The sequence below is a fragment of the Rissa tridactyla genome, chromosome 1 (genome assembly GCF_028500815.1).
Source record: "Rissa tridactyla isolate bRisTri1 chromosome 1, bRisTri1.patW.cur.20221130, whole genome shotgun sequence".
NCBI classification, from domain to species: Eukaryota; Metazoa; Chordata; class Aves; order Charadriiformes; family Laridae; genus Rissa; species Rissa tridactyla.
In genome coordinates, this window is record NC_071466.1 from 69,628,692 (window position 1) to 69,653,774 (window position 25,083).

At 46.8% G+C, this 25,083-nt stretch overlaps 1 protein-coding gene across 1 annotated transcript in view; it reads right to left on the reverse strand.

Annotated features, from left to right (window-relative positions):
• SH3RF3 (SH3 domain containing ring finger 3) overlaps window positions 1-24,803 on the reverse strand; it is a 251,374-nt gene extending 226,571 nt beyond the window's left edge. The window contains exon 1 of the mRNA XM_054203839.1: window positions 24,319-24,803. Within this exon, the coding sequence (XP_054059814.1) occupies window positions 24,319-24,723 (405 nt within the window). The 5' untranslated portion in view covers window positions 24,724-24,803. The remainder of the gene's footprint in view (window positions 1-24,318) is intronic.
• Between the last annotated feature and the right edge of the window lie 280 nt (window positions 24,804-25,083).

Here is a 25,083-nt window from a genome sequence, read left to right on the forward strand (position 1 = left end):
CCTGGAACACATTAGCTACACCAACTCCCAGTTGCCCAGACTAAACAACTCTGAAAACCTCTTGATTTTATTCACTAACAGGAAATGATTCAGATACAGTTCTGCAAAGGCAGTCAACAAGAAGAGGTAAATTACACACGCTGTACTACATTTTACAATAAAACAATTGAGTATAAAAATTATTCAGGTCTGGTGTAATTTTTTCTTCCTTCTTTTTAGTGTTTTGCCCTTGGCTGGCACATATAAAATATAAATTGTGATGCTTTTATCTTATAGCTCAATACACATCACTTAATTTTTTAAAACACACATATCCTACAGACTCCTGACAGAGCAATGCGTCGCCAGGTGTGTGAGACAAACAGAAACCGGCATCTTTTACAGAGAATGCTGTCTGCATATAAATAATAATGAAAACCAAAGTGCTGTCAGGTCTGGGGCTATGAACAGAGAGACTTTCTTTTTCCTTTAAAGCTTTCTTTTCATAACAGAGATTTACTTACCAACATAAAAGTTACACACACACCACTGAACCAGCACGTAAAAGGATCAGAATTTTTTCTGGCTCCACAACTCATCCCAACTGGCTCTACGAAGCACAGCTATGGTCACAAAACCCAAACCCCCCCATCCCTTGGCAAACTAAGTAGTACCAGCCGCAGCAGGGCAGTCCTGTTACCTGAGAATAAAGTCAGCCTCCTTCCTCCTGCATGTAGCTGTACAAATGAAACAGCCAGAATTCAGCTTGAACTTCCATGATAAGGCAGAGAGTTTATACATTTTTGCAAAATTTTAACTATATTGGCCCTATATATACACATATATACTTGCAGCCCAGCCACACGGAACAGGCAGAGGAATGGTATTTGGGAGAAGCCACCAGCATTCTTTCACGTTTTGCTGGTCAAACACCACCCAGTATGTTGACTTCGTTGTCGGACACCTGGAGCACTGCTGTGATCAAGGAGAAACTAGAGATCCAACAGCCTGTCTCTATCATGAGCTCCAGACTTTGTTGATGCAGACCACTGGCTATTATTCCCCTTTGTCTTTACGATAAAAAAGTCCCATGGGGCCTAGTAAAACCCCCTCATGGCCCATCACCAGTCATGTTTTAATGAAGAGCTGCAACCAAGCGCTTATGCCCCATGCAGACAGACAGAACCCATGTTCAGGTTAGCTCTTCTGAGGCAACTTCTGGAGCTCTTCATGCCAGCAAAGACCTACCTAAATAGGGGGAGGGTGGTGGTGGTGGTGTGTCTGGCTGAGCGATTTGACCTCAAACACAACTCCAAGGGCCCCAAAAGGGTAAGAAAGCAGCAATTTGCCCAGTCACATGCTGAGGCTTGCTGGGAACCAGCTGCTCTTCAAAGTCAAGGAAGGAGCCACCTCACAAAATGCCAGCTTGTGACAATTTTAAAATAATGGGGTTTGCAGTGTCCAGATTCCCACAGCTGGAGGGATGGTACTGGGTAGGAAGCAGCAGAGCACACTCTGATGCCAAAATCCCTCGCGTGTCAGGCTGACGTACTCTGTTCCCATGCTCACGTCAAATGGGTTCCCAGCTGGGAGAGATGGTCTCTTGGGTATCTGGGTATACTGTATTTCCTAGGATATCCCAGGAATTTTTCCATGCTGTTCTAGGGATCTATGAACAACAGCAGGTCCCTTCCTGCTCTTTCTGTTATCTTTGAGTTTAGATCTTACCTTTACAAAAAAAGTGCTGGTAAGTGACTTGAAGCCTCTGCTGAATCAGGCCACGGGGAGGCAGGTGGTTTGTGGATCTTTCCAGAATGACCTTTATTTTTTGCACAGTTGTCTCCCGTAAGAGGAGGTTGAAGGTGATGCCCACATGGTCCTATTTATGTATTCAGTGTTGGAAAACATAGGCCAAGAATGCTCTACTGCATTACCTGACTTTTAAAAGCAAGAAGAGTGTGGCGTGAATTAGCAGGAGGCACCGGAAGTGACTAGGGCCCTGCCAGGGCATGGTGCCAGCGTGACCCCTGAGGAGCGGTACCCGAGAACAGTCAACACACCACATCCACCAAGGCCCTTGCTGGCAAGACAGCAGCAACTGCTAGGTAGGATTACTACACACCTGCAAGCAAATTTCCAAGTAAGTCATCTGGTTAAAGCAAGGCTTAAGTTTATGACCTTTTCCTAAAAATGAGCACGAGCTGGCTTGAAACACCACACGAGGAGGCCAAGAGGCATGTATGACTGCAGCTAGATGCGGCTGTCACCATGGGCACCCACAGCGAAGACCATAACGGGGCAGAGAGGGAAGAAGCACCGCAGGGTCACGTATAGTTTAGCCATTCTGCAGGAGAGAGGCGATAGCCACCTGCAGACAGGACAGGGGACGTGGCAGCAGTGTCTGGAGGGCTGGTGTCCGGTGCAGGATTGTAGCATGGAGAGGTTATTCCCTGCCTGCACAGGAGATGAGGAACGACGTTCCGTGACAGGCGCTCCCCAGAGATGGGGGGGCACTAGCATGATGCTGCAGATGTTTGGTTCACCAAGATAAGGCTGCCCTTCCTCCCCTTCCGCTGCCCCCGCCTGACAGCAGCATGGCAAGGGGCTGGGACCAGGACACACGCCGAGCCGGTGACAGTCTCCCGTGTGCAGAAATGAATGATGACTGCCCTTGGGGGGTTAGTGCTGGGCTGCACCTAAACGAGTTGCGTTATTAGAACAGCAGACCCTTGAAGTCCAACTGCCTGCACCTTGCCTTTCCCCTGCACATCCAGAACAAGCCTTCTGTTCATCATCCTCCACCTGTTCCCAGCTGTAAAAGTTTAGTGTTCCGATTTCTAACGCCATCCTAACGTAAGTGCAGACAGTAAAAACCACAGTGCTAAAACCAGTTCCTCTATTTTTACCTTTGTTTCAGACTGGAATTCGCACAATTTGCTAACCATATGCTTTACGGGACTTACCAGTCCTGCAGGGCCCACAGGACGCATCAAACCTAAAACTAAGAGTATACTTCTGAATTCTGCAACGCTTACGTTGTCCTATAAATCACTGCCTCCACTCCCTGGCTGCTCACCAGGAGCCAGGATTTTTTCATACCTGCAGCACTCAGGACTTTAAGACATAGCTACAGCAATCGTTATTGTGGGATGGTTTACCAAGGAAAAGAAGATGCGTGAGTGAAAGAACAGCTTTGACCTTTTTTTTTGTCTGTAAATGCAGCAATCCAATCATTTTGCTAGATGGAGAACCTGGTAGGGGAAATCACCGTGTTGATATTTAAGAATAACCTTTACACCTTCCAGCCCGAACTTTCACTTCATATCTCCATTTCTTATGAATATTTCAGGAAGTAGGCCATATATAATTAAAGACACCTGTGACACTTGTAATGCTCGTCCTCCCTGCAATAGCTGACAAAGAGCAGTAACCCTGAAATTACGTTTTATAGCCCTGCTTCTGCCGAACTCCTTCAGCTCCTCTCTTATGAATTAGTCAAGTGGAAGACTTCAGCCATGGTCTTAAACAATTCCAGACAGGAGGACACAAGCCACCGCAGCCCGTGTTGCCTCGTGCTAAATAGATGCAGACAGGTACAGCCTGAATGGAGTTCAGTAGCTACTCTGAGAAAATTATCTCTAACCTCAAGTCAGCCCTTTATTTCTGCAGAGGACACTTCAGACACATGTTTAATTGAGAACATGCTGCTATAGTTAACCACAGGCAAAACTGCTGTAACGGAGATTAACACAAGTATGCATTTAAAGCCTCTGCTGATTTGGGGCCTTAAGTGAGTACCTCACTTGGGAACGGGGAATTATCATCAGAATACCTGCATCTGTAATAGGCCGCTGGGAACTGCTTTCAAAATTGCTTCTAAAATACTCTGTTTTCAGCATCCCATTATCGACTCTACTTGGGAAGCAATGGATTTAATTTAGAGAAACGGTTCAGCAAAACAGATGGACTGCGTGCCACTTCTGGGCTCCTTCAAGACCCGTTTCCTTCCTGCATTTTGAGAAAACTCACTAATACCGAAGGGAACAACAGTTATGAACCCCATATGCTTTGAATACATAAAACACCTATATTCAAGTCCTAAAGCTGTTTGGCAAGCCCTTCTTACTTCTGTTTCTGAGGGAAACTAGGCTGTAAGACTTCGTGACCTCTTTGTTTATCATATTCATCCATTCAATACTACTGACAAAGTGACTGCTTTCTTTGATGGCTTGTGATGAGCCTTGCCAAGTTAAATAAAGGGCTCCCTGCTATTAATCTGCTCTGCTAAGGTCTCTTATTTGGCTGAACCTGTTTGTTGAATAACTATAGCAGCTATAAATACTTCAGATTAACTCACAGTAGCCACAAAGCAAAGACAAGCTATAAATTTTCAGGACAGGTGACAATTTCCAAAGTCTGAAGGAAGACTCTCACAGGTAAGTGGCTAGAGTGATGACTGGACTTCCCAGCTCTGCTTTCAGTCACCAACAGCACAGATAGGAACCTTAAAAAGCCCACCCAACCAAGAAACTAGCCCAAACCATCTTTTAAAGATGAACAAAGAGGGATGCAACTCCTAACAATGCAAGAGCAGCGGGTCTACAGTATTATAAGGACTGCTTACTTCTGAAGCCACTCTCTTCACTGCCATGACCTGGCACAGCCTCTCTTGCATTGATGTGTTGTTCAGTGTCTCTGTTCATGTTCCTGGGCAACCGGTGGCCCTGCTAGGGCAGGAGGGTTGGACCAGATGTCCTCCAGAGGTCCCTGCCAACCTCAACCAGTCTGTGATTCGGCGATCTACCCGTAATGCACAGGGACACACTCTTTGTGTTCAGACCCAGATCCTCCTACACAGCCCGGCAGGCAGGTCGGCTGCTTTTCTGGTGCTTTTTCAGTACTTCTTTCCAGGTCCCTGTTAAGGACCCTTTTGTCTGTTTCCATCCTACCAAGTGGACATGTTCCTCAATGCACCCAGGAGTCCTGGTCCCCCGGGAAACAACCTGGCTGGGCTGAAAACCCAGGGCACATCGCATCCTCCTTCTGATCCTTCATACAAATACACCTGATAAGAAGTATTGAATGTGGATAACCCCATCATTTTTTCTTAACTGGTTTAGAAGGCTTTAGGGCATTAAATACGACGATAGTAGAAGATAATTTTAGAAATTTGAGTAATATACATTGCAGCTCAGCAAAGCTGTGTTGAAGTTATAGTCTGTGTACGCCCAGCTCAGCTTTAATCACTGCAGTAGGAAAAGAGACAACCAAAATATGATTCAGAAGAAAGAAATGAGCCAGGGCCTTTCCACTGGCAAATATTAGAAAACCAGACTGATCACAAACAGCCAAGAGAGAGATCCGCGTGCCTTGTACGGAAGGAGCAATAGACCCTTCATATTAGCTACAGATGAATTTGTTTGTCTTAGCAGACAATTTCCTATCAATCAGTAACGGTGGTCATTTTTAAGGGTAAAACAGCAATGTTTTATATTGAAATAAAATAACCAAAAGCAGGTTTCACTCTGAGGCAGTGAGTTGAAGTGAGAGGAACATTTCCTTCCTAACAGACTGACTACTTGCTATCAATCTTCAAAGAAAAATACAACTCTTGAATCAAAACATTCATATTTTTCCTCATTTGCTTTCCTTCTTGTTACAGGAGCGGCTTTGCCAGCTGGTGGTTAGCAGATGAGCAGTTTTCAATGATGTGGCTCCTTTGGACCTGTATTGCTGATGCACATGATATTTAAGGGCTACTGGTCCAGCACAGAACTTCTGGGCAGCAATTCCCAACCTTTTTAGAGGGATAGGTGACAACCCCATCAGGAGCACCACCAAAGGAAACGTGAGAAAGCTACAGCAGTATAGGGATTTATTCCCTCTGGACTTTTCTGGGAGGCTTTCAACAGGAGAGGGCGGTGCAGGCACAAGTGAACATCTCCCAAGAAATAATTACAGCATCCTTAATCATAGGTTTCAATGAGAGAAACTACCTTGGTGTCCCTTCTTCTGGGTTCTCTGAAGGACTGCGTAATCCATGGGTGGAGTTTACTCTGGACAACTACTGATTTACAGCAAAGTTATATTTTTACTAAAACTGTCCCATAAACAACACCATCTGTTAGAGGAAAAAAATGAATTTTTTTTAGGATTCCTCCTTTCCCGTTCAAATTCATAGAAATAAGTTTTCAGAGAAACTTGTAGGAGCCTACCGGAAACACATGGAGCTTTGACACAAACTCTTATTTTGCCTTTTTTCCCCCCAGTTTATCCATCAATTCTCTAACACTAGCAATAATCTCCTCTACCATGGATAAATCAAATGTAATGTACCAAATGGTTAATATTTTGCGAACTTAATACAAATGTCCTCTTTTCCCATGGTAGATGTATCTAAAAGCATCGGTTTCCTGTATTAGACAAACATAAGGAGAACTCCCCCATACTTTATCTGCTGCAGTGGGCACCAAAAATGAGGCTCACCTTTCAAGTCCTCAGACTTTCCTCAGAAAAACACAGTGCTTTCTCTTTCAAGCCTTCCGTGAGGGCAAGGGGAGAAACGATTTTAAAAAAATTATTTTAGGGTCAGCAGAGACAGTATCATGATTTTCACGTTTTCCATCTTCTCCAGATATGGAATGATTTCTCCTAACAATACAGAACAAAGTACTATTTAGCAAGAGAAGTAAATTGAGGCTGTGCTTTATCTTTTTCCTTTGCCAACACAATGGAGCTGTCAGTAATATAACCTTGAATGTGTTCATTTTCTCACGTTAACCCTTTCAGTCCTGTTAAATATAAGCAGTCTTTTTGTCTCACGGGGGGAGAAAGTGCGTTTTAACCTTCTGAAACAATGGAGAACAAAAATTTTAATTAAAGTCTTCCTTGTACACATGCACGGATAACTCTCCCTTTAGCAAAGAAAAGCCCTTTTTAAAATTAAGGTTATCATGCTGAAATTATTAATATAACTCCTGGGAGAAATGCATAATCTTTGCATATCAAATGCCAAAATGACTAAGTGAACTATGTTTAATAAATATTATGTTTCCCTTCAAGTTCATACAATCAGTTAATCACGCACTGATAGACGAAAAAATATTTTTAAAGCAACTTAAGCATTTTAAATTTAACTGGCGCCCCGGTCTTTGCGGGTCCCTGAAGGTTTCAAATCTTCCCTCCTCGGGATGCGAGCCAGCAGGAATAACTTATTGGAAGAGACTGGGACTCTCACATCAACAGCGCTTTTCCACAGCTGCCAAGTCCTGCTGCTCTTAGGTGAATCCCTGAGCACCTTCATCTGCACTGACGAGGGGTCAACACGCCGGCGCTGCTGCCTGCAGCTTGCTGGTACTGATTTTTGTTCTGTTTTGGGGCAGGGGAGGCATTTTTAGTGGGCTGGCTGAGCACTCACACTGTGTGATTCCCACTAGCACTCATTCGTTATTTGTTTTGACCCCAGAGCTCGGCCCCTGGCCGATTCCTTATTTCAGGGTATCAATATTTTGGCCTGCAGGGGAGAGAATTTACAAGGGGAAACTCAGAAAATGCTAGGCCCTATCCCTGTATTTTTGAGGCACACCTTTTCAAGTCTGACTGTTTATTAGGCTCGCTTAAAATCAAATCTGTCTCTCTCAATAACCAAAAGGGTAACATCATTATTTGTTTTGCACCCTTAGCAAGAACATTTAAATGTCACTCCAAAAGAAAACCCTGAACACAAAGTTACCGTGAGTGCATGATTCTGCACAGGGGAAGGGAAGACCCAAAAGAGCAACAGGATTTCATTCAGTCTCCTATATTTATCACCACTCTTCCCCCCGGAATCAGATATGTCTAGCCCTTGATTCACAATGTACATCACCATGATCAAAGGACGCTAAGTCCTTCAGCCCAATTAGGGGATATGTTGATCCATAACATCCACCTGTCCCTAACGTCTCCTCCCAAAATTCAAGGTGCACTTGCATCCCAGCTGCAATGGTCCTCGGCCATAATTACAGTTCCTCTACGAGGTCTTTTACCTTGGGAGACCGGTTCTGGTCTAGCCCATCACCTTAAGAGACATAGGTCATCTTTAAAAAAACATAATATAAGCAAGTTATGAGCACAATTGTACCATTTAGCAGTTAAGTATATAGCAGCTGTATTTAAAAGTAGCCACTAACATCCAGTGAAAGCAAATTAATTATTTAGATATATTTATAGGATTTATAGGGCAACTGAAGCCAAAGCTAGTTAATTGAAATCCTGATAACAGACTGAAGCCTGCATTAGATCCTATACTGTGAAATGCAAAGTCTTTATTAAATAAAGCCATTAAGGAGGATGATAATCCCTGTGGCCTTAAATATGAATAAGGTGCAATGTAAATAATAAAAGGCAAAAATCCAATTTTCATGCAGTGAACTTTCAAATACTCTGCTGTTTCCATTAAATTACCTTTTATTCAACATACTGTAATGGCACTGAGGGCACATCAGGCTTCCTTGTAATACAATTATTGTTCAGCATAAAAACTGCTTTTTAACTTGAAACAGAAATGTGAAATATTTTATTTGGCTTCTCTCCTACGTCAAATGACATGAAAATTGAGAACAAAAGCTTCACAGACGCAATAAAAGAGAAAATAAGCAAAGGAAAAATAAACACTCGCAAACAAAAAAGATCCAGAATGTGAAGACAAAAGAAAGAAACAGGGTACATAATAGTAGTTTTCCAGTTAATTTTACAGCAATTTAATACTAGGAAATAGAACAGGAAAATAATTTCAGTAACTAAAGTAACTAAACTTGGAAATAGGCCAAATGGAGCGGTAGCACACAGTAAAGGAGGTGAAACTCATCAAAGCTCTTTAACCAGAACTAAATCTGGTGTGAAATGTCTGTCATGCTCCTTCCAAACACGAGGATGGTGACAAGAGCTTGAGCGCATCAAGTGCCACCACAGCACAGTGCTCAAGTCTGGAGGCGTGCGATCGCTCCTTGGCTCTGCCGTGCTGGTAGCAGCTCACTTTGGACGTGCTTTAACTTCTCATCTACAAAGGGAGCACTGATATTTACTATTTTCTACAAAGCATTCTGTGGAGTTAAAAAAGGTTAAGCAAAGATGCGTCTATTTATTATTTATTAAAGAACTGGAAACTGTAACATGAGGTCAAGAATTTACTATTATTGTTCAGAAACAGAATATCCCTATTGGGAAATTTAAACAATACATTAAAGAAAAGACTGTATTTGCTATGGATGTCAAACAATTTCTCCACTATAAACCTTTCTGCAAATGAAAAGTATTCCTCCAGCAAAGTTGCACTGAAATAAAGATAAGAGAATGACTTCATATTTATTCAATTCTATATTCAATTTGGAAGCATCATACCCAAAGAAACCCTTCAGCACAACAACGCAATTTTCCTTATAGCATCTTCACTGCATCAAGATGTTTGAGGTATCAACAGTAGAGATCTGAACTACTGTAACCTCCCAAAACACATAAACATTTATTTCACAGTATTTACTTTTCACTGTCTGTACCTGTGTCTGCCACATCCTGTTTTCTGTGCCCATTCTCTGGTGATAAGAGTCACAGAATCACAGAAGGATCTGGGTTGGAAGGGACCTTCAAAGATCATCTAGTCCAACTCCACTGACATGGGCAGGGACACCTCCCACTAGACCAGGCTGCTCAAAGCCCCATCCAGCCTGGCCTTGAACACTTCCAGGGATGGGGCATCCACAACTCCCCCAGGCAACTTGTTCTAGTGTCTCACCACCTTCACTGTAAACAATGTCTTCCTTATACTTAATGTAAATCTACCCTTTTTCAGGTTAAAACTGTTACCCCTTGTCCTATCATTACAAGCCCTGGTAAAAAGTCTCTCTTCATCGTTCTTATAAGGCCCCTGTAAATACTGAAAGGCCACAATAAGGTCTCCCTAGAGGCCTCTCTTCTCCACGCTAAACAACTCCTTCAGCCTTTCTCCATAGGAGAGGTCTTCCAGCCCTCTGACCACTTTTGTGGCCCTCCTCTGGACCTGCTCCAACAGGACCATGTGTTCCTTGTACTTGTGGACCCCAGAGCAGGACACAGTACTCCAGGTGAGGTCTCACCAGAGCAGAGTGGAGGGGCAGAATCATCTCCCTCCACCTGGTGGCCACACTCAGCTCAGGATGTGATTTGCTTTCTAACCTGCAAGGACACATAGCTGGCTCATGTCCAATTTTTTGTCAACCAACACCCCCAAGTCCTTCTCCTCAGGGCTGCTCTCAATCCCTTCATCCCCCAGCCTCTACTGATACTGGGGATTGCCTCGACCCGGGCAGAGGACCCTGCACTTGGCTTTGTTGAACTTCATGAGATTTGCATGGTCCCACTCCTCAAGCCTGTCAAGGTCCCTTTGGATGGCATCCCTTCCCTCCAGCGTATCAATGGCACCACTCAGCTCGGTGTCATCTGCAAACTTACTGACGGTGTGCTCAATATCCCTATCTATGTCATTAATAAAGATACTGAACAGTTATCGGTCAGTACAGACCCCTGAGGGACACCACTTGTTACTGATCTCCATTTGGACATTGACTGTTAATTTGGTCCACCTCTGCTCCAATGCTGCTCATGTGCAAAATGCGTAGGAAGTGTCTGAGCAACCAAACAGCTCTACACCTCTGGCTGTCTGCCACCCCATGTGGAGGACCTCCTGGGGCCAAGCGGTGATGGTGATGGTGCAGGGGGACAATCTTGAGGGGCCACAGGGGTGATGGCAACAGACCCGCTGACCTGCTGCTGTCCAAGTGGCTGTGAGCAGCAAGGGACACTGGTGACATGGGACCTCACAGGGGCACAGACTGGACAGGGTGGGCCATGGAGGCTTCCTGAGCTGTCACCTCTGGTCAAGCCCAAGTGAAAACATAATGCGTCCCGCCACGTGCCAAGGGAGAACCAGGAAAACCCCTCCACAGCCTGAGCACACGGGGAACACGGCAGCAGGGACACGGTCTCCATGTGAGACCTTTATTACTGGCAAAATTGTTTCCTTTTGCTTCTTGTGTGAGCAAAGAAAGTAAATATATGAAGTAGGAGGGAAAAGGCAAATCTATTCATGGCATGTAAGGTAGAAAATAGTAACACCTGGCAGACCTAAAGTGAAGTAATACAGCAACTCCATCAGTGCAAACCATTATCCTGAACAATATTTGCACCAGGTCATTGAAGCAAAGCTATTCGAACAGTGTTCCTCAAGTTTTTCTTCCTAGGAAGGAGAATATTTCCTTCCAGCAACACTCTCAAAAACGGCTCTGCTGAGGTGCTACGATATTGCTACTTACTACAGTAGTGATTTCTCACACCTCCCACCAAAACTGAGTCACGATCCTAAAGAGGCCTCCAAGGCTCCCACGTGCCCCAGGAACAGCTTGGGCATCACAGCTCTTTTACTCTCAGCTTCCAAATCTGCAGTCCCTTGGAGCTACAGGCACTGAAGGGGAAGAAGAGATGGAAGTAAAAAAAGAAATCAGTTCATCCTTTCTGCTACAGAGAGAGACTTTTGCTCTCTTACCACGTGCCTAGCAGCACTGCCAAGTAGCAGATTACTCACTTTCCTTCATTAATTACTGAAAAAAAGGCTACAAAAAACAACACAGTGTTTATTTGAAGTTCATTCAGACAAAGCTACTAAACAGCTAGGATACCAAACACTACAAAGGTCAGGGTCTCCCCATACTTTCTTGGCTCTGCAGCTACACAGCTTCATAGAGGCATCTTTTAAAGCGCTTCATCAGCCAAGGAAGCTTTTCAAAGAGAAAAAAAAAAACAAAAACAAAACAAAAAAACCAAGTAGCCTATACTGTCTTGCCTGAGATTCATTCTAGTCTTTATCTGCTCGCTGCCAATTACTCTGGGTTTATGAGTTAATGAGACAACTTCAGGGTGACCACAGTCTTTGCTCTGTGTTTGGCTTCTATTTCTTTCACCGGCATTGGAAAGGAACCACAGCTACGGGGAGTCAGCGTCACTATCCGAAACCTGTAAGTCATGAGCTGACTCGTCAAGGAAGCACATGTTCATTGAAAGCATCAGAGCAGCTGAGGAACCTCAACTCTATCCAGTTTCCCATGATCTCTCATTTTAAATGTGAGCTCAAGCTCTTTTAACCCTAACCCTGTACCAACAAAAAGTTTCCCTCTGGTAACTACGGAGAGGATTAAATGAAATATGGTTACTCCTACATGCAAAACAATGGACTGACACTTAAAAAAGCCCCTTCATCACAATTTTGATAACTAGAGGAATTCATTCTCAATTGATCAAATTAAAGAGGGAAGGGCCCCTCTGACAGGGTAGTGTCCTAGTGCAGAAACCGCCCAGCACTGCTCAAGTGTTACCACCTGAATCCTCCTCCCGTGCTCACAGGCAGGAGGCAGCTGCCGCTGTTTTCTAAGCAGGTGGTGGCCTACGTGAAGAGTGGTCAAAGCAAGGTGAGTCTAGGGAGTTTTAATTTGATGACAAATATGCCATGGCACAAGCCCACCGACTCCATTTCAGTTGTAGCATCAAGGAAAATGTCATCAGTGCCATTTGGCCGTGCAGTGGCAGTCGTTCCTGAGCTCAGAGAGCCGGGTACAGAGACTCAAAAAAGAGAGTTCAACATGCTCTCCAAATCTTATTAGACTTATTATTGACTGCACTCATGAACTCCAACCTACAATGCTGTCAGGGCAAATTCTCCACAAACACTCCCCTCATATTTTTAAGATTAAGCTATCGTGCGAGCCCTACTCCCACAGGAAACCAAACATCCAAAATGATCTTCCCTCATCTTCTGCACGGCCCCGTACTGCCTTTCAGTATGAGTAAACCTGGTACAGTCATCCCGTCATTAGCTACCACTGAGCACACCCCGCTCCCAGGGTCCCCGACCACTAGCAGCACCCGTCACCCATGAAGCGTTTCATCATCCACGTGGAAGGAGCTCATCTTCTGGGTCCCTCTCCGGAAGGACCTCATCTTCTTGGTTCCCCTCTGCGCCCACCGCACAGAGAAGGGTGACGATGCACAGGCTGAAAGCCAGGCTCTGCCGTACAGGCTGGAAAGGATTCAAATGTGTTAATTTGGGAGGTTAACAATTCAACAACCACCAGTGCCAGTGCCTCTGCTCTTGACATTGGCAAGTGCCTTGGCCCGCTGGGGAGTGAGGATGCACATGGAGAGGGAAGGGGGATGGCAGAGCTGTAGCCCACCCCTCGGATAGGCTGTTCCTGCCTGCGCCTGCCTGCTGGATGTCTTCTACTGGCGGCAGAGTGCTGCAGGAAGGGGACGATGACATAGCTCCTTTCCTGGATCTTCTGTTATCGCTACTAACACAGCAGTTTGCTTCTGGAGTTCCTATTTTTAGTAACTTTTTCAAAGTGGGTGAAACATCTGGGAGAGGATGCATTAAAGAGCATCTCAAACTCCCCCGCGTCCCCCAGAGGACCACGGTGACTCGATGCACCAAATCCATTTCCCACTCTCATTCTGGGGCAGACAGGGTTCATCTTCTCAGCTCTATAGTCAATGCTATACTTTGTATTTGAAAAAAAATAATACTAGAATGGGCAAATCCAATTCTCAGCAACAGAAATTTTCGGTGTTTCCATGTGAAACAAACATGAGAAGCAGAGAAACTGGAAAGCAAAAGCCCTGTGGTTCTCCACACCTCAGCACCTCTTGCAGCGTGCTGCTGGCAAGACAAAGGGAGGAAGACGCCGACCTTCCCCTTAGCTACTTGCTTCCTTGTTTTCGAGGCCTGGGATGAGGGGGAGATGGCCATTCAGCCCTGGCTGTTGAGTTCTTGTTTGTTAAAAAGCACAGAATGACCTTTCCCTGGCTGAACAATATTATTACAGACGCTGAACCCCACGCAGCTCTTTCTTTTAAAGTGTGCTAAATTCTTTTTAACAGTGATGACTACAGTGATAGCCCTACCATGGTAACAGATACTCAGATAAAAGTGAGACTGACCGCATATAAAAGGATGTCCTGTGTTTATCAAAAGAACAAATAAAACTGAAGCGAGGAAAAAATAAAGTTTCCTTTCTGCAGTATAGACCAAAAGTACTATACTCTCCTTTTAGAAAACAATGTACTGATTTTTCATCATTAAAAAGGTATGACTGGTTCAGATTTTACATTGCTACATGACTGTGAAATATAAACAATCAGATGTTTTCCACTATGATCTAACACCATGATTACCTACACAGCAGAAGAGAATAAGCAAAAAAAAAAATCATCTCATGGTTGTCAGCTATTATTTTACTGTATTTTATAACGTGTATGTATGACTGTATTCTCCGAGGGCTCTTTTATGATTTGTTTTAGAAAGGGAGTATGCGAAAGAACGAGGCCCTTCACACGAAAGCTCTTGGCTGAAGCGCAAGATGCTCTGGACTGAAGATGAAGCCGTCCACGCCTGCCTCTTCCCTGCCTAGAGCCAGCAGGGAGCAAGCAGCCCCGGCGCTGACGGATCCTGCCCACTCGATCCTGCTGCAGCTCACCCTTCTGCCACGGAAAGCCTGTGCTATTTCTGTCTCTTGTCTCGTGACATTTTAGCACAAAATCGCAAGGAGGCTCGGCAGCAAAGAGCAGAAAGGCCTGTCACGACGGTCCTCAGCATCCCTCAGGGACAGGCGCCTCGCAGCAGGCTGGTACCCACTCCCCCGCCGCCCCTCCAGCCGACTCCTGCTCCCCTTGCTGGACATCCCTCCTCCCTCACACGATAAGCGCGTATCTATATTTTTGGGGTGCGAGAGGAGGCTGCCTACATGCAAGCCTGTCATCCCTCCGGCAGGCATGCTCCATCACGGAGGGTGACGTCCAGAGGGCACACCTCCAGAGACGCAGCGGGACCAGCCACTGCACCGGGACACAACATACACCCGTGCCCAGCACACGGCGGCAACACTGCACAATTTACCGAGTTCGATATGGACTCAAGAAGAATGCTTGGAACAGGCTTTTCTGTCAAAAAACTGTACGTTCAGGGAGATATCTATATTATACACACACATACATATATATATATATATTTGTGTGTGTGTGTCTTGTTTACAGATAAATAAATGTTAACCGAAGTCAATCAAAACGCAATCAAAACAAAATCTTCCTTCTCCTTCCTACTACTTTACTGAGTTAAAATAATAAAAAATTCATAAATTATTACTGCTATTGGAAGTGAAAAACGCATTGATTTGCTTACAGGGATGACAATATAGCAAACCTGATACAAGCTGCAATAAAAGCATTTCAAAACAGGTAAGAAGGCAGCCAATAAAAAGGCAGCCTGTTAAACGCGGTTTCGAAATGAATTAGAAACTAAAGAGTAAATTCATAAAACCATGTCTTTTTATAGTAACTCACAGAGGAGTTTTTGATTGGAATTAGCCTGAAATTAATCTGCAAATAAACATGTTCAATAATATTTACTGAAACGATCGTTTAGTAAAGTAAATATGATAGCGCCTGTATTCCGCTGACTTCTTGGCTGTCACTCGGAAGGCAGTCAGGAGGCAGCACACCAAACACAGCAGCATCCTTTTCTTTTTGGTTAGGACCGTAATATCTTTACCCACAGCCTGTTCAGACGGCACAATCAACATCTTAGATCTCTCTTTCCCTCTACCCATCCAGCACCTAAACCCACTTTAATGATACACCAACTGCAGCAATTAATGAACCTTTGTCCAGAAGGGGAAAGACTTTAACAGCTTAATGAGACAGTAATACATATTAAAATCAATATTATTCAGATGATGTGTCTATTCTAGTCCTCCCTCTGAAAATAACTGGGACTGTAGGAGAAATGATCATTAGCATTTTGATAATGATCTTGCCAGCCTTCTGTTAAAATATTTTCTCTTTAAACTAAAACTGGGATTTGTTATCTCATGCAAGCAGACCATGCTAAAATTAGCAACGGCCAATTCATATTGGTTTGGATCAGATCTTTAAAAAACTTCGGGAAAAAAAAAGGAATGCTAACTTGCCTGAATAATCAGGCTCTCACGCCTGTTGCTGTAACAGCAGAGAGACACTGTAAGCATCGACTAAGAAGCCACCTCTTTCCATAAACACCATTTCTGTGCACAGAAAGGCGCTCCTTAACCATATACAGCATTAGTTTCACTCGTCCGATAAATCATATTCCAGCTGACAGCCACCACGAGGGACAAAGTCCTCACTGCCACAAGTCCTTAAGGTGTCTTCAAAAGGAAAACGTGGCCGAATGCCGCAGAGCAGGGAAGGGCTTTGCACCTTCGTCCCCCTGCCCTGGAGAGCAGACGAAAATTCCTCAGCATCCCTGAGTTGACTGATGTTATGCGATCACCATGGCGAAAGAAAACAGCCCCATCTCTCTCTTTTTTTAATTAGTGAATCCCACAGCCTTGCCTCCTCTGGCACCCAGCGCCGCAAGCCAGACTGCGAAGCCTTCCAGTTTCCAAAACGGGACAAGATGGAGACCTGCTGCAAAAACAGCTCCACGCACAGCGTCCATGGGGACGTGCGTCCCTCCGAAAACCCTGCCCTCGGGTCAACCACAGGCAAACAGACCAGTCGCACCAAAAATCCCAACCGCTCCGGCGGGACAAGAAGCCAAACTTTGGGGCAGGAGCCAACCTGAAAGTGCCAGAAACCAGTTAGGAGACAAACCCCGACCGTGCTTTTCGCTGTTTAACCCCTCGATAGCTGGCCTGCAGATTGCGGAGGAGGGAGCCTGGTGCCACAGACCAGCTCTTCCCAGTGACCCCAGCAGAGGAGGGATGCAGCCCCATCACCTGCTTCTGGGCAGGGATTAGGCTGCTGGTCACCCAAGCTACGAGCGACCAGCACAGAGCGCGCAGCAAGTTCTGCGGAGCCGATGGAGGCTGTGCTTCAAAGACTGGGCAGAAAGTGCTCTTAATTCCAGATGTTTTACATTTTTCTCTCTACTTTTGAAAAGAAAATGTCTTTTTAATACCAAAAGTAATATTCCCTCCTTCTGTCCTTCCCCTGAACTGAGAGGCATCTCATGTCCATGGATCGTTAAATTAATGTTTGTTCTTTTAAACCGAATAAAAACGGTCAAATTACATGAAAAGACAATTAGATTAAATTATTGGGCACACGCTGTGGGTTTTTTTTAAAGCTATTCAAACAATTTTAAGGGTTTTTCAGCAATGCTCTAGCAACATAAGCAAAACTTCCCGCAAAGAGGAGGTAACGAGTTTAACATTACTGCTGAGGAGGACAGTAACAGAGCCAAAGCGAGGAAAACTAGCACATCAGCAACCCCCCCCCGCCACCCCGAACCATCAGGAAAAGGCACGGCTCAAGCTGTCAGAGGAATCCGAACTGGGAGAAGAAACAGGATCTGGGGCTGGAAAATGGGGAGAACCTGCTCCCAGGCCCAGGAAGAACTTTTTTAAAATTTTTTCACGCTCCTTTTTTGGGGGTTTTTGGTTCTTTGGTGGTTTTTTTTTTTTTACTTTTTCTTTTGCATAATGCTCAGGCCAGTAACTTTCCAGCCAAAGTACCAGTCTGCTCCACGCAAGAGGCTTCTGTAATCAGGGGCAGTTTGATTTGGTGCAAGACTAGGGATAAATAGGTAGCTTTCAGCTGGCACTGGGTTTTCCTGTTCCTCCCTCCCCAGCTGCAGAAGCACAGCTGCTGTGGGAGCTGGGGCAAGGCCAAGGTCACGCAGCTTTCTCAAATCCCGTAGTTTATCTTCGTCCAGGCTCTCATGTCCTATTAGAACTAATCTTGGGTTCTTCCCGTGACAGCCTACCCCAGATTGGGAAAACCTGTTGTAAAATATCAGATTTTAACATGACCGCAGTGAAAACGCTTGCAAAAATGCAGCTTGATATGTGGTGAGTGAGCGCTGGAAAACTGAAACCCTGCGCATCCCCAACAGCTTTGGTCCACAGAAGTCACCAAGTCCCTGAAAACCGAATCCATCCATCCATCCAGTGCAGTAGAGGTCAGCAATTACAATCTTGCAATGCTTTAAGACATTAATCAGGGTGAAATACTAGTTATAACCGGCCTTCTGAAGCTTAAGGAAAGGCTCCTCAGAAAGAGTGAGCTACAACTTCCAAAGAAAGTGGCGTCCCATAGTTACAGATACTGCAGGTGGGTAACTGAAGTGCAGGACGGAACTATGGTTTTTATCTGAAATTTAAGCAGTGCTTCTTACACAGATAGCAGTAAATGTTGAAGAAGATAGTGAAATTAGAGGGGACATCCTAAGTACAACAGTGAAAAACTCACGAAGTACCCAGACAGACTTTTCAAATTGCAACTGTAATGGGATTATTAACCTAAAATTATGAGGCAGCGACCAAATATAACTCCGGACTATAAGAAAAGACCTTCCCAGAGCATAAAGTACTCCACGGCGTAAAGAAAATAGTGTCGTAGCATTTGCTGTGGCGGCTTATTGACCGCACAGACACAACTTTGTCTAGAAAGAGGAGGCATCGCCTCCCCCTGACCCGCAGGGACGGGCAGACGGCACGGGCAGCCAGCGCCTTCAGCCACTCTGACCTGCTGGGCTCCTGGCCAGCACCAGGGCTCTGCCTGAACACGAACTGATAGGATTAGGAACAAGGAATACCGTGTCCTCTTACAGCCTGTCCACGGCGCTTGTCACTGCATCCCCACACCCACGTTCCCCGCAAGCAAAGCGCGGCGTCTCTGCCAAACCCCATTTGGCAGCACAAAATAACTCGTAGCTTCAGCGCGTACACTCGGCGCTTTTTAAGCTCCCCAAATCCCAGCCTCTCTAGTAACAACTCTGCGTCTGCAGGGCAGCTTCCCCCTGGCGGTCGCGAAGCCCGCGCGGGTGGGTGAGTGCTGCTGGGGCAGGTTTTCAGCTGGGAAAACGTGAAGCTCAGAAGGTTCATGCAGCTCACCGGAGATCAGCGGCCACGTTCTGCACAGAACTCAACCTCAAGCCTTCAAACCACAGCGGCGCTGCCTCCCCAAACAGCAAACAGCAGAGATTTAGGGGAGGTGGGCATAAAGTGCCAGAATTAAAGCGTGCACAGAATCTTAGGGCTGAGGGGAGCAAGTCTGTCCATCTCTCTTTAAGTAAGTAGCTACCGAAAACCCAACACTGACATACGCTAAGCATTAGCGGCGTTCGTCATGAATCATTCAGAGGGATGACGCGCAGGGATTAAATTTAGCATTCACCTTTGACAGCAAGGGGATTCCCGCAGAGCCATGCCACACTGGCACAAACTAACAGGGAGGGCCTGGGGCTGCTGGCACAAAGTCCTCTCCACAGCCCCACGACTCTTCCAGGTGCAATTGAGCCGCTGCTGGCCACCCCGATCCAGAAGGAAAAATCCACTCTCAGCGCTGGCACCCTTTGGTCACATCAGGCATGTTTGTAGCTTATCCACAGCATCATCCAAAGATGGGTAAAAATACTCGGTTTCTGGAAAACATGATGGCCATGAAGATGACACCTGCAAATGACGGGTTTTCTGAGGAGCGTTAAGAGCTCAGTGAATGACAAATTCTTCTGACTCAGCCCCTCAGCAATCCCCTCTCCACTGCTCACTCACTTCTGCGAGGACAGATTTAATTGCTGGGATTTTAAATACTCCTGGCTATATTTTTCATAATACCCTTTAGTAACATTGCTAATCTCCTGTGTTGAAACACATTTTTCAGCCATCTGCCAGCCAAAAAAAAAAAAAAAATAATCCTCAAGATGAGAGACTTTGACACGTAGAATATCAGTCCTGTTTTAGATGGCTTCACGACAAAGTTCAGGCACTGGCCAGCCAAACGACAGTATCAGAAGCAAATAAATCAGAGAGAAAGAACAAAAGTGAGGTAAATCAATGGGCCCATGGATACTGTGCGCTGCTGACAAGAAGGGCGCTCCTGTCTGCGCAAATCTGGTCATTAAAAAGCCAAGTTGAAGAGTCTCCTCTGCCCAAGACAAAGTGTGTCCCTTGCACAACCCACTGCTGCTGGTAACGGATATAAATGGATATAAAGGCAGACTCCATCCGCTTCCTCTTGCGTAACCCTGGGTGGGATCTTCACCTGACAGACAATGCATCCGAGAAGGAAACGCGGCAGCAGAAAATTACCCCAAGGTCTACTCCACGTTCAATCCAGTGTAGGATGAGGCAGCGCTCTCATGAAAAATAATGACTCAATGCCTCTTTGGGGTCACTTCCTACAAACAGAGCAACTGAAAAGCCTAGATGGCAAATGAGCGGGGCTCCCTCTGCTTGCAAAACTCCCGTGAAGCCAAGGGCAGTCGCCTCTCCCCTGGGCTAGCTAATGGCAGCCTTCCACCTGAAATAGCTCCGCAAAGCTGATGGGTGGGAGAAGCCCCCGGTGCAGGGCGGGGGAGCGCAGCCCATCCGTCACTTCACTCGAGCACGCTGACGCATCATTTTCTTCATGCCCACATCTTGCTCTCTACCCTTACCCGCATCCCTGTCTGGTGAGGCGGCACATCCCTACCCGTCGCTTCGGCCGCGCTCTCTCTTCTGGGAAAACCGAGAGACACGTTTTGTTTTTATAGGTTGTTTCTTTTTCATGCAAATGTTGTTCTCAGTTTGTGTTGCAAGCGAGCAAGCAATAAACCCCGCACCTGGAGTGGGAGATGTCTGGTTCGGGAGAAAATTAATAAAGACTTGCATGCATTAAGCTGGCTATTTGATCTTGAGAACTCCTGAAAAAATTCTAAGTGATAAACTGCAATAATTGTTTAAAAAAAAAACCCCAAACCCCAAACCCCACACTCAGTAAAGAAGGCAGATTTACCATAATGCCTCAACAATCTAAGGGAGTCATTTACTTTGACAGAACCTGAATTCCCCGAGCGGTTCGGCAGTGGTAATGGAAACAGAGGAGCCAATAAATTATAACCTTGTGTGTAATGCGCCTACCATTATAAACCACTCTTAGCCTCCTGCTTTATCCCCTGGGGGGGCCACTCTAACAGATGCTGGATTTCCTTCCCTCACCCTTCCAGTGTGCTCCTTCAGCAGTCGGGCCCTTCTGTAATGCCTAATACCATGCTCTGCATTTACATAGCATCTTTAATGTGAACATTTAGAAACAGACTATTGGGATTTTTTACAGGCTGAAATAGAGGCGTTGGGAGACTAACGGGCTTAACAAAAGTCACATACCACTATATATATTGATAGAATCCCAAATATTTTTCAATGTTTATCAGTAGGTAAACACCACTTCCAGATCTCTCCTGCTGAAGATGTGCACCATGCACCTTAGAACACCTACATTATTTCGGAAGTGTTTCTGCAGAGTGGTCCTGGACAACTTTAGGAACTTCCCCAAGTGCTGGTTCATCCCCAGCCCAGCCCCTCTCACGCTGGGTTTCAGCCCTCTGGATAGACCAAGTCTGCGAGAAACTATGGGAAAAGAAGGACCAAAGACAGGGTAAAGAAATACCGAACTCCCAGGGTTTTGCCAAAGTGCTAAACAACAGTTGTCGGTTTTAGAAAATACCGTCTACGCAAAGAAGACTTCCCCGAAGTGTAAGGTGTAGAAGCAAGACACAGCAGTAAGAGCAACACAGAAGCTGGCCCTGCTCTGTCTTTCTAAGGTTAATTAAAACTCTCAGAGAAACAGATCCCTGGTGTGATTCTAACATATCGGTCCAAGGATCTGGGCAAGACTGAAGTCTGATAGATGTGACCTTGGCTCTCTGCCATTACATTTCACAATTAGCATTTTCCTTCCTAACCATAAAAGCCCATAATGGTATGTCCCACTTTATAGATCGCATTACCTAAAATGAAAGGTATTAATTAGTAAAACAGTGTAATTTGCATGTAAGCCCCAGGCAGCGAATCTACAGCAACTTCTGAAATTAGAAAAAATATGTACATATCATAAAGAATCACTTCAGCTCTCTCCAAGGGAGCTAAGCTGCCAAAGACCAAAAGGGATGCAATTCTGCTCTTCGGCATCAGCCTCAAAAAGCCCAATTCCAGGCGGGTTTGTACCATCTATTGTTTAGTACAGAGAGAGGTGCTGTACTCGTGTCTGCAGGACAGCTCAGCAATCAGCTGTATCAGCAGCTCCAAGGAGGATTATTCTCCCCTGCTGCTTTTTTTAAAAGCAGATTAGTTCAGACTTTCTTTCACTGTAATGAACCTTGTAAGGATCAAGCGCACTGCATTGATTCCCAGGATAAAATTGTGCGGCCAGTCAAAAGGCCAAGCAAACAGCTCCACAGAGCCACTCTGCCCCAGCAGACCCGCTGCCCCAGAATCACCCATTAGTCCCAGCAAAGGGAAAGAAAACCTGCAGTTGTTAACCATAAAAGCCAAAATGTGATTCTCAGGTCAACGTGCAACTTTGCTTTCTATCAAATTCAGATGGATAACAACCCAGACAGGAACCAACAACAGAACTGAAGATGCTCACCGAAGTTCCATTCCATCAAAGTCAGAAAACGACAGAATGCGATGTGGTTTTATTTACTGTATGATATCTGCAATAATGGCTAGGGAAGTACTTCTTAAAAATCTGCCCATTAATGGCAAAATAATGAAAAGTCAACTTCTCTAGAAATTTGCATTAAGATAAAAAATTACTCTCAAGTAACTTTCCCCATCAAGCATTTCCTTCAATGCGCGCGCACACACACACCCCCACACACGCCCGTAACATCCCGGCTTGACTAGGATTTAAAGGTAGGAAAACCAGAGATTGCCTTCTTACGGGATGGTCACAAAAGCTTGGTCAGGGTGCAAGGGCTGCCTCTGTCACACAAACCCTGCAGGTGCAACAAGCCTTCCACGCAGACCCTACCTCCTGTATGAGACTACGATCTGGATGCCAAACCAGACCGTGAGGATACCATATTTTAAACTACCTAATGAATGCAAACTGCCCTTTTTTCTTGTAACGCTGAAACTCAAGATGAGCGGAGTTGTCTGCTGTGACAAAGCCACAACCCTAAGTTTAGCTGAAAAACAAATAAGCAAAAAAAAAGCAGAGGACAGAATGCCATTGCCTTTTTTCTTCTCTTAACTTTTGACAAATCTTTATTAAATACCTGAAGATCACTGTGGTCTACAGCTCAGTAATAAAGGATCTACCCTTCCAGAAATATTGCCAAGCATATTTCACTTCAGACTCCAAAATTGAATTTTATGGAACAATGTATGGCATTTGCCATCATTTCCTGCAGGCAAAACTTCAAAACGCCGGTACAGGTCTATTCATTTTTCTCAGAAAAAAAAATAGGAAATGAATTAATTGAAACATTTACTATAGTAATACAACTTCACAAGGAATCTCTGCATTGACCTTTCCAAATCAAAAGCCTGTACAGTAAACTACAGCTAAAGCAGATTTCACAAAAGATCAAAGACAATTAAATATATTCACTATACGTATGACATTAGAAATAAGATGAAGTTTACTGTCTTCAGAGTCTCCATTCCAAAAACTCCTAAAGAGGTCCTATAGTAAATTTTATCCTATGGAATTGCATAATAATACAGAACACTGGGAGGAATTGATCTTGTCCCCTCTGAGTCAATGAAACCCTCGCCATCGATTTTAAAGGGAGCAAGATCGGGCACTCGGCTGCAGTTTTAAAATAAATAAATGCCTATGTTGCAGTCCTCCCCTTCAATAAATCCCACACCTCATACATAAAAATGAAATTACGTTCCCCGGGGAGGTGAAACTTCAGCTTCCGACCCCACTCGATTCTGGCTGTCAGAGGGACTCTGCCCGGCTGCAACCGCTCCAAGCAGCGCCCCGGGAGCGGAGGGGAAAACTCGGGGGTGGGATGGGAAAACTCGGGGGTGGGATGAAGCAAGCACCGGGCACCGGACCGGCCGAGCATCTCTGGCCACTCGCCCCGGCAGGCAGCACGAGAGCGGGAGCCAGCTCCTGCCTGCACCTGACGGACACCTGGCAGAGGCCGACACGCCGAATAAAAGCGCTTTCGAGGCACTTTGCCTTATCTTAACTCCGGGACCCGCGTCCGGCTCTGCTACACCGGGGGCTGCCCCGCTGCGGGGCCCGTCGGTGTGGCGGCAGCCGCCGGACGGCCGGTACCAGCCCCCGCGGGGACTCCCGGGGCCCGCCCCCCTCCCGCCGCCCGGAGTATTTTGGGGACATCCCCGGCGAAGCCTCCCCTCGCTCCCATCGTCGGGGGGGGACCCCAACGGCCGGCGGCAGGCACGGGGAAAGGCCCCCAGCCTCCGCCGCCCCGCGGGACGTCCCGCCGGCAAACGGGGCCCGCCCGGCCGCGCTCCCCCGGCCCGCTCGCCCCCGCCCCCGTCCCCGGGAACCCACCTTTCCCAGCAGGGCGCTGCGGCTGGCGGCCGCCAGCTCCCGCAGGCTGGCGGCGGCCGAGGCGGCGGCGGCGGCGACGGCGCTGGGGGCGGCGGCGGCGGCGACGGGCTGGGGGTACGCGGGGGCCGCGGCGCTGGGGCTGCCGCTGGCGCCCCCGGCGGCGCGGGGCCGCTGTCGGATGCCGTCCAGGAGGCGGACGAGGAGGATGTTGGCGGGCAGCTCGTCCACGCCGCAGCCCACCAGGATGCGGCACTCGGGGCAGCGCAGCTCGTGGCGGGAGCTGACGATGCTCTCCAGGCAGCGGCGGCAGAAGGTGTGCTGGCACGGCAGCACCTTGGCCGTGGTGTCCAGCCGCTCCAGGCACACGGAGCACTCCAGCAGGTCCAGCAGCGACGACTCGTCCATCGCCGCCGCCGCCGCCGCCGGCTCCCGCTCCGCCGCCGCTCCGCCGCCGCTCCGCCGCCCCCTCGCCTCCGCCTCCGCCCCCGCCCCGCCGCCGCCGCCTCCGCCTCCCCTCCGCGGGGCAGCGCAGGGCCCCGACGCCCCTAGGGCCGCCGCGGCCGGCGGCGGCGGGGGGGGGGGCGGCGGCGGGGCGGCGGGGGCCATCGGGGCGGCGGGGCTGCGCGGGGAGGCGGCGGCGGGGCTGCCCCCGCCGCCGGGCCGCGGCGACCTCGGGGGCTGCCGGGGCGGCGGTGCCCACCGCCGTGCGACGCGGCGGCGATGCCAGCGGCGCGGAGCGGAGCGCTGCGGGAGGAGGGCACCTGC